Source organism: Bos mutus, chromosome 4 (genome assembly GCF_027580195.1).
Source record: "Bos mutus isolate GX-2022 chromosome 4, NWIPB_WYAK_1.1, whole genome shotgun sequence".
Lineage (NCBI taxonomy): Eukaryota > Metazoa > Chordata > Mammalia > Artiodactyla > Bovidae > Bos > Bos mutus.
In genome coordinates this window covers 51,875,194-51,885,288 of record NC_091620.1, presented here as the reverse complement: position 1 = coordinate 51,885,288, position 10,095 = coordinate 51,875,194, and the positions used below count along the sequence as shown (strand labels likewise).

The 10,095-nt window shown below is 50.1% G+C and overlaps 1 protein-coding gene across 1 annotated transcript; it reads left to right on the top strand.

Moving 5' to 3' along the window:
* Nucleotides 1–999: 999 nt before the first annotated feature.
* TRIL (TLR4 interactor with leucine rich repeats) lies at nt 1,000–8,164 on the top strand. Its single transcript, XM_005891426.3, has one exon. The coding sequence runs from the start codon at nt 3,468–3,470 to the stop codon at nt 5,898–5,900; it is 2,433 nt and encodes an 810-aa protein (XP_005891488.1). The 5' UTR covers nt 1,000–3,467; the 3' UTR covers nt 5,901–8,164.
* The last annotated feature ends 1,931 nt before the right edge of the window (nt 8,165–10,095 follow it).

The following is a 10,095-nucleotide window of genomic DNA, read 5'->3' as shown; positions in this document are numbered from 1 at the left end:
CATTTCTTAAAAAGTTGGCAATCATGCTTCTTCATAAAGAACGTTTATGTACCCATACACACACACACACACACACACACATACTCACTCATTCACACACACACTTCATCTGCAGATTTCAAAATTTTACCCTTACTGAAATTAGATTGACGGTACTAGGGACACCTATCAGAAACTTTCTAGTCACTTGAAATTTGGCACATGGTATCTATTTTAAACAATATTAACTACAAGGGGCAGATGGGTTACTTCAAGAAAACAGAATGCTATGGAAAACCAGTTGTCCTTTGACATGAAACCACAGATGATATTATTTCTATCTGTAATCCAGGACTACTGGTAGAAATATTAAGCACTGGGCAATAAAAAATACTGAACATATGCAGGGGTCTGACAGCAACCCACTCCAGTACTCTTGCCTGGAGAATCCCATGGACAGAAAGGCCTGGTGGGCTACAGTCCACAGGGTTGCAAAGAGTCAGACATGACTGAAGTGACAACTCGGCACCTCACAGCAAGACTCTGATAACTTTGTACAACTCACTTACGTGTTAGTCACTCAGTCGTGTTCGACTCTTTGTGACCCCATGGACTATAGCCCACCACGCTCCTCTGTCCACGGAATTCTCCAGGCAAGAATACTGGAGTGGGTTGCTATTTCCTTCTCCAGGACAACTCACTTAGAGGCATCTAAATGTAAAGGAAAGCCATTCTCTGTTGAGTGAGTGATTAGTCCAAACTGCAGCGGCCTCTGGGGGATGACCCTGCTGTCCTCCGCTGTGCTGTGCTGTGCTGTGCTTAGTTGCTCAGTCATGTCCAACTCTTTGAGACCACATGAACTATAGCCTGCCAGGCTCCTCTGTCTATGGGATTCTCCAGGCAAGAATACTGGAGTGGGTTGCTATGCCTTCCTCCAAGGGATCTTCCCAACCCAGGCTCGAACCCAGGTGCCCTGTATTGCAGGAGGACTCTTTATCATCCACCAGGGAAGCCCAACAATACTGGAATGAGTAGCCTTCACTCTGGATATTTTTCTGGAAGAGTCAGGAGAAGAAAAGAAGGGTCTGATTTCTGCTGCTGCTTCTTCCACATCACACCTCTCAGTCTCTGACCTCTTTCCTGCTCCGAAGGCTGTTATCCCCAGGCTGGGGACTCAAAAGTAGACGCTGCTACAGCTCCATCCCAGGTAGTGGCTCAACTGGAAAGCTAGCAGCTTCTTAGTTTTTTTCCCTCTGAAAAGTCGAGTGACCTCTCTTGCCAGCAAGGATTGAGGCCCTCCTAGAAGCTTCTGGGGCCCAGATTAGGAGAACTTGTTCTACATGGTGCAAGCTTGGGCCTTACCCTCTAGGGCACCAGACCTTCATAAGGAGGACTGGAGTCAAGAACTAAAAGATTTCAGAGGATTCTCATGAGAACTAAAACCCCAAATACCAAACCACCTGGCCAACTTCATCTTTCATCTTGTTCAGAAAGACACTTTTTACTTCCTCAAGTTCATCTTTTACTAGAAATCTCACAACAAATACAAGCAAACTTTCCCTGCTCACTGTGCCCTGAATGGACATTTTGCTACCTACCTACCTTCCGTTTTCCAATGCCATCTCTCTGGTCCCTGCTCATCCATAACTGCTCATTGACTACGCTGCCAATGGTCTCATCTTTCTATAAATTCACTTGCCTGCATGAGTTGCTAAATGAGGCAATTAATCACCATCAACACTGGAATTATTCAAAATCACCTGTATCTCAGTGGCTTTCTCATTCTACAGCCTTAGTTTCTTATTTAATCTTTCCTGTCTTGTCCCCTCTACTAGATTGTCAGCCTCTTTAGGTGAAGATATGTCTGCTTTAATTTTCCATACAGTAGGTCTTAAAATCGTTTTTTCTGAACACCCTGGGATGAAGGTAAGGGATAGCTTTCAGGAACAAACAGTAATTAACAGCTCTTCCTTGCCCTTCTCATTCTCAGTGGGGGCTGCCCTGAATGGAGCCATTAATAAATACTCCACTCCCCATGGATAATAAATGTTCAGACTTCCCAAACCAAATCAGGTCTGAAAAACCGGGGGCCAAAAACTTTGAAGATTGCTGCAAGCCCAGGCATAAAGGGGGAGGGCCCAGCTGTAGGAGTAACCAGAGGGTCTGTGAAGGTTAGTATACACACACACACACACACACACACACACACACACACGTGCAGGGCTTGCCCCAAGGGCTCTAAGACTACAGGAGAATTAATGGGACTAAATCACCAAAATGTGACAAGACACTTTCACGGTGGTAGAACCAGTTCTGAGGTTTCTTCACCTTCTTGCCTACAGCAAGGCAAAGCAGCTACTCTGTTCAGATCCCTAAAAGGTGGGCGGTGCCTCTCCTGGACTGTCGGCCACCAGTACAAGGATGTCAAAAACCCAAACGAGCAACCTAGCCACTTCCGACAGTGGCCCACCGGCGGCTCTTGGTAGACGGCCTTGTGCTCCCCAAACTTCCCGGAGATCGCTGGCGGATTCCGTGCTGCCTGAACTTCTTGCAAGGGGCCACCTGGAAGAGCAAGTGTCTTAAAAATGAATAAGACGAGCTGCGCTCCCACTGCTTCGAAGCGACTGGTGTGCTAGTCTAAAATAAAAAGGTTTCTGTCTGCAAATCCCGTTTGCTCCCCCGGTAATCCATCCCCGCCCCCAGTCCGGCGTGTTCGACCCGTACAGCTGTTTTTAATCCCTACTTTTCTCACTTGGCGTCCCCGGCTAGCGTTGACCAGACGTGGAGCCACTTAGCGTTTCCTCCTCCCCCTGCCCGGGTCTGTCCTCCCTCCGCCGTCTCCTTTTTCTCCGCCTGCATCCCCGGGGGCAGAGTGTGGGAAGAACGAATTTCCGCCCGGTTTGCTCTCCACTCGCCGACTTGGGTCCCTTCCGGACGCAGCCTGCACACTCCCGGCTCCTCCCGGGGCTGTTCCACCGAGGTTGCGCTACCGCTCCCGCACCCGGAGCGAGGAGGCGCGGGCTGCTGGGGCTAAGCCGCCGGGGCGCAGCAGCCAAGCCGCGCCCGGAGGAGCTCTTGGAAGGGCTCCCGCCTGCAGCTGGGGAATCCGCTCGGCAGGGAGAATCCGTGCCAGGGAATCCAGCTCTCCGGACTCAAGCTGCAAACAAAAAGCTCAGGTCTTGCTCCCTCCCTCCGTCCCCCCACCCCCAACCCCGACGCGCACCCGGAGAAACAGTTTTCGGCAGAAATGCAACAAGTAGCACCCGGAGCTCGCAGAGCGCCCTGCGCCGCCTGACTTGGCCCGGCAAAGCCCGCCTGCAGAGACCCGGGCCAGCCACCGGACAAAGGGCGGAGGAGGGGCTGGACAGCACTGCGAAGTCCGAAAGAGGCCATTTAGCGACTCTGGCCAGGCCAAGGGGAATGCAGAGGAGACACAGAGCCGGCGGGCCAAGAGGACGATCCGGCCGCAGCACGCAGGGCGGGCGGCGATGGAGGCTGCCCGCGCCGTGCGCTTCCTGCTCGTGGTGTGCGGCTGCCTTGCGCTCCCGCCGTGGGCCCAGCCGGTGTGTCCGGAGCGCTGCGACTGCCAGCACCCCCAGCACCTCCTGTGCACCAACAGAGGGCTCCGAGCCGTGCCCAAGACCAGCTCGCTACCGAGCCCACAGGACGTGCTCACCTACAGCCTCGGAGGCAACTTCATAAGCAACATCACGGCCTTCGACTTCCACCGCCTGGGGCAGCTCAGACGGCTGGACCTGCAGTACAACCAGATTCGCTCGCTGCACCCCAAGACCTTCGAGAAGCTCTCGCGGCTGGAGGAGCTCTACCTGGGCAACAATCTCTTGCAGGCGCTCGCCCCGGGCACCCTGGCCCCGCTGCGCAAGCTGCGCATCCTCTACGCCAACGGGAACGAGATCGGTCGCCTCAGCCGCGGTTCCTTCGAGGGCCTGGAGAGCCTGGTCAAGCTGCGACTGGATGGGAATGCCCTGGGGGCGCTGCCGGATGCCGTATTTGCCCCCTTGGGCAACTTGCTCTACCTACATCTGGAGTCCAACCGGATCCGCTTTCTGGGCAAGAACGCCTTCGCCCAACTGGGGAAGCTGCGCTTTCTCAACCTCTCTGCCAATGAGCTGCAGCCCTCCCTACGCCATGCGGCCACCTTCGCACCGCTGCGCTCCCTCTCCACCCTCATCCTCTCGGCCAACAGCCTGCAGCACCTCGGGCCGCGCGTCTTCCAGCACCTGTCGCGCCTCGGCCTACTCTCACTCAGGGGCAACCAGCTCACGCACCTCGCGCCCGAGGCATTTTGGGGGTTAGAGGCCTTACGCGAGCTGCGCCTGGAGGGCAATCGGCTGAGCCAGCTGCCTGTGGCACTGCTGGAACCTCTGCATAGCCTGGAGGCGCTGGACCTGAGCGGCAATGAGTTGTCCACTCTGCACCCCACTGTGTTTGGCCGCCTGGGCCGGCTGCGCGAGCTCAGTTTGCGCGACAACGCGCTCAGCGCCCTCTCCGGGGACATCTTCGCGGCCAGCCCGGCCCTCTACCGGCTGGATCTAGACGGCAATGGCTGGACCTGTGACTGCCGGCTGCGGGGTCTGAAGCGCTGGATGGGCGACTGGCACTCACAGGGCCGGCTCCTCACCGTTTTCGTGCAGTGTCGCCACCCCCCGGCCCTGCGGGGCAAGTACCTGGATTACCTGGATGACCAGCAACTGCAGAACGGGTCTTGCACAGATCCCACATCCTCGGTTCCCCCGATTGCCGACAACAAGCGGCGGCCTCTACCCACAGCTCCAGGGGAGGAGGTGGCGCCCCCTGCAGGTGCCCTCGCGGAGGAGCTGCTACCGCAGCCACAGCCACAGCAGCGGAGTCGAGTTCTGCCAGGGATGGCCTGGGATGGAGCAGCCAGGGAGCTTTTGGGTAACCGCAGCGCCCTAAGGCTGAGTCGGCGGGGCCCGGGCTTCCAGCAGCCGGGTTCCAATGCCGCTGCTGCCGCGGGCACGGCGCCACACCCGCTGGACCTCCTCGAGAAGCCTGAGCGGGCACGTCCGACTCCGTCGGATCCTGACCCAGCGGAACCCACCCAGACGGCCACGGTCTCCTATGCGCCAGCCGGCGACCCCTGGCAGCACGCGGCGAAACAGCGCCTAGCGGCGCAGCAGCAGGAGAGCGCCGCCCAGTCCGACGGCGGGGTCGGCCTGCCGCCGCTGGTATCCGACCCATGTGACTTCAACAAGTTTATCCTGTGCAACCTGACGGTGGAGGCAGTGGGCGCCGACAGCGCCTCGGTACGCTGGGCTGTGCGCAAGCACCGCAGCCCAAGGCCGCTGGGCGGCGCGCGCTTCCGCCTGCTCTTCGACCGCTTTGGCCAGCAGCCTAAATTCCACCGCTTCGTCTACCTGCCCGAGCGCAGCGACTCGGCCACGCTGCGCGAGCTGCGCGGAGACACCCCCTATCTGGTGTGTGTGGAGGGCGTGCTCGGTGGTCGGGTCTGCCCGGTGGCTCCCCGCGACCACTGCGCGGGGCTGGTCACCCTGCCAGAGCCTGGGAGCCAGGGCGGTGTTGACTACCAACTGCTGACCTTGGCCCTGCTGGCCGCCAACGCACTGCTGGTGCTCCTGGCCTTGGCGGCCTGGGCGTCGCGCTGGCTGCGGAGGAAGCTGCGGGCCAGGCGAAAGGGCGGGGCTCCCGTCCACGTTCGCCACATGTACTCTACCCGACGACCTCTGCGCTCCATGGGCACTGGCGTGTCCGCCGACTTCTCTGGCTTCCAGTCGCACCGGCCGCGCACCACCGTGTGCGCGCTCAGCGAAGCGGACCTCATCGAGTTCCCGTGCGGCCGCTTCATGGACAGTGGGGGCGGCGGCGCAGGCGGCAGCCTCCGGCGGGAGGACCATCTCCTGCAGCGATTTGCCGACTAGGTAGATCCAGGGCCTCCAGGGGGTGTGGAGACTATCTCCTTGGCCTGGGGAGCCGCCTATCCGCGGGCCCCAGCAACCCACCTCAGGGGAAGATCTCTTCTTATCAGACCTTCTCTTTTCTCCCTTTTGTACATTTGCCAGAAGGGCCAAAGAAGACAGATAGCAGCTAAATCCGCACCACCCCCCAACTCCCGAGGCTTGCTCATGAAGTAAATGGTTGGTGTTGGTGGTCAAGACCAAGAATAAGGGACAAATGGATGGTGGGGTCAAGAGACTGGAAGCCTTCTTTTCTACGCTGGTGCAGCTGTGAGAATGGACTTTTTTAATGCAGTAGTCTGGCCTCTGGGGTAGAAAAGGGTGCTCGTTGCCCCCTACGTGGCCATGAAAGAATTGGATGCTTGTGTTTTTGTTTATTGGAGTTTCTATTTAAGGGAAAAAAGAACGTATTACCATTACAAAGGTAGCTTGGCAACTGACTCCACTGGTCTGGTGGTCTCTGCCAAGAAGGGTGACGTTGTAAACTGGTGGTGAAGTTTAACACACTCTTGGAGGAACTCTTGTTGACTGATAGAACGTTCAGGATAACTTAATGTTTAAATAATTAGAGATGCTATTTTTTTTTTTTTCAAAAAATGTGAAGATTTCTGAAATTTAACAAACTGACCAGTAAACTCAAGGACCGTTTTAGTTGAGCAGGGCAGTTCAACTATTTTCCTTTTAACATTAACACCAGGAAAACATGTGCTGACCTTCGGGTTAACTAAGATTACAGAGTTTCTCAGGAGGAGGCTGCATGCAAGACTTCTCTGTCGGGGTTGCTCCTGTGGCTTTTTTAATTTTATTTTTTAAACTTACATGTGGAAAAGGAAATTTCAATGCCAGACTCCATAAAAGAATGTAAGGTGTGCATAACTGATGACCCCATAGAGAATGCCATCGTTGTAGTTCACTTTACCACATCTCTGATGACCTGTCCAGGTTGGAAAAAATGTGATGTGGTACTTCTCATGTTTTTATCAGTAACATGCAGTTGACTGTGCCATACTTCTCTTGAACTGCACAGTTAAGTGATCAAGGTAATTTCCTGATAGGAGGTGAGCAAAAGGTGACTTGCAATTGATAGTGTAATGTTTGATCACGTTATTGTCTTATATGAAAGAATGGGGGGGGTGAAAAAAATGTACATCAGTGGTTGTATGTTTCTACTAAAACCAGAAGATTGTTAGGAATACTTAAACCTCACTGTGAAATAATTATATATTTTGCAAATTAATCCCTCCACTACCCAGTGGTTTTTTTCCCCCCATGTTACTAAAACTTACCTTTTAGTTGATAATTGCAGTATTTTTAAAAAATGTTTTTGTTTTAAGCTTAGGGTTAGTCTTTATTTGTTCAGTTGTTTTCAACTCTTTGGGATACTTTCATTCCTTGATATTTATGAAGTAGATGTTTATCACTAGATGTAGTGCTTTGGTTTACATGAATAATTTTGTGTGTGGTCTAAACACAGTCACTTAGAAGATGTACAAGATGGTTATATTCATCGTGGTTACAGATTCATTGGCGGCAGGGTGCTGGGCAAGCCACTGCAAAGGTGCTAAGGCTAACAGTGAATTTTCTGTTTAGGGCCTTAAGCCCCCGAGGGTCCTGAAGACTCAGGGAATCTGTCATATTCCAGAGGTCCTTCAACCCCGCTTCACCCCTTTTCCGTTTCGTCTCCACTGAACCAGGCCTGCCTTGTCCCAACAGCTGAGTAGGAACACAGGGATTTAAATGAACTGATCTTTGTTTATGTTCAGATGAGTAAATGTCCAGACCACTTAAAGTACAGCTGCTTTTCTGGCAGTCTTATCTGTGGGGCCCAAACTTAATAAACCACAGGAAATAGACTGTCATTCTTAGTTTGTGGCTGGGGCTTGCTTCAGATTCTGAGCCTTGGGAGAAGTGGAATTTGCTCTTATTTGCAACCTTGTGGTTACCTTGCACCTTTTGTGCTCCTAGCTTTTTCACTCAGAGAGCAATTGCATTTCTTAGCTCTTGCTTTTCTTACCCAGCGATGTAATAAAGTGAGTCCCTTTGAAAGTCTGAAACAGACCTCTGGTTCTTCCCACCACCTACCCTTTCAACTGCAAAAATCACTGAAAATGGTTAATGCCTGAATCCATGTAAAAACACTTTCACTGGAAAGTCTTTCAGTGGGAAATGAATAAATGTTATACATTGTTATGTTCAGTTATGTCAATAAACCCACTTACTAATGGAGATGTTTTCTTGGAGTTTCCAAATATTTTACAGCCTTTCATAATGGTACACTGAATTTTTATACAGCAGTTTTCATCAATGAAGATGAAACAAACTGGAAGTCTTTCTGTCCTCTTTCACTGTCTTTTAGTTTCCATTTCCAAGTAGAGTGTGGACTTTCTTTTTAAGAAATGCTTGTGACTTTCTTCCCAAAGAAACAATGAGATGGCTTTAGAAGCAGGTGGTCCACCATGATGTGAAAATGCTGTCAGAACACCAGTGACAGTAAAATAATGGGTCTCAGCAGGTTCCAGTTGTTTAAAAAACACTGAATTAAAAGTCAAGCTCTTAGACTCTCAAGGTCAAAAATAAGAAATTTTCTTGACCTAGAGGCCATCTTTGCCATTAAAAAGTACATGAAAAATAAAATTCCTAAAGAAAAAAAAAAACTTTGTGAAAGTTAGGAGTGTTCAGTTAAAGAGCCATTGATGCAGGCTGGAATGTGTTGGGGTCCTCAGCTCAGCCAGTAAGATTATTGCTTTCATAAAGCAGATCATTTTATGATGCTGCCAGGTAGTAATTAGCATGTGTTCAGAACACCTTCACTAATTTGCCAAACACCTGGTTTTTCCCAGAAGTACAGTAACATGGGGAGCTACTGCATATTAAGAAACTATTACAGTAGACACTGGGTTACCTGGTATTTGTATTTAACCACTCCCTCCTCTGCTTCTGAGACTTGGAGATAAGTGACCATGAAGCATTCTAGTACCACAAATGCATTCAAAATTCCAGGCCATGACCCAGGATCAAAACATTCTTATAGGCCTCCTATCTTCACCATCTCAGAGAATTATAGCATCACTAAAATTCAGAATGATTTTAAGGAAGTGATGAAAGAATTTTAAGTCATCTGAGATTACTTTCTTTCTGTTTACTTAATCACTTATCCTGGGTCTTGACTGCATAGCGCTATTTTAAGGAATAAATAAGTAAAAAGCATTAGACAGCACCAGTTATAAGGCAGAACTTCAATAAGCAGTTCTTCAATGTACCAATAATACATAACATGTATTATTGGTATTGTTGGTAGCAGTATGACCCTATTGGCAGGGTATGACACATTTAGAAGTTATATGATACATTTTAGAAGTTTCATGGGTAGGTGATATGCTTAAGCCCTTAACCAATCAAAATTCAGATAATACTACCAGTGACTCTTCCCTCTCCTTGTTTTGGTTAATTGAAGCTCTTCTATGATTTGGTGTGGAAGGATAGCTCTTGAAATATTTTCTCACTATTTAAAAAAGAATATACTAGTATTTGAGCAACATGTCCTATGTTTATTAAACTCTTGACATAAATTAATTCATCTTTTAGATCAGAACTAAGACTGTGTAAATGGTCTTGCCGTTTACAGCGCCCCACTACTTCCCATTAATTTAGTGATAGCATCTCCAAGTGTCCTTTACACTTAGTTTACTTAAAAGGATACTTTGCATTCACAAGTGCTTTTTCTTAGGGATTTAAGGTCACTTTATCCTTCCCAATCATCTGGCAAATAGTATTCATTTTGCATGGGAAACAGAGGTATTTAGAGGTTATACTTACATTGACTACTGAAATAATTAGGGGAAAAAGTAGCTTCCTGATACCTGGTTGCTTTATCTTGGGGCAGAATACCAAAATATCCCACTGCATCTATTTGAGAGATTTTAAGCTACAGGCATTGTGATTCCTTATGGCACAGAAACCGGGCTTTGTAATTTGGCTGTGAACTAGCATCAGACAGACAAATTGTCATGTACTAACACTGTAAGCAACAGCATCTCCTGAATCTGTAACTTCATAAAAATTTGTTTCAAATTCACCAGATTTTCATAAATGCTAGTCCTGTGCCATAGTTAATGCTGAGATAGCCGCATTGTTTTAGGTTAAGACCAGCTATAGCCAA

Bases quoted from the DNA above. Each gene is read 5' to 3' on its own strand.
- TRIL (XM_005891426.3), top strand. From the start codon at position 3,468: ATGGAGGCTGCCCGCGCCGTGCGCTTCCTGCTCGTGGTGTGCGGCTGC.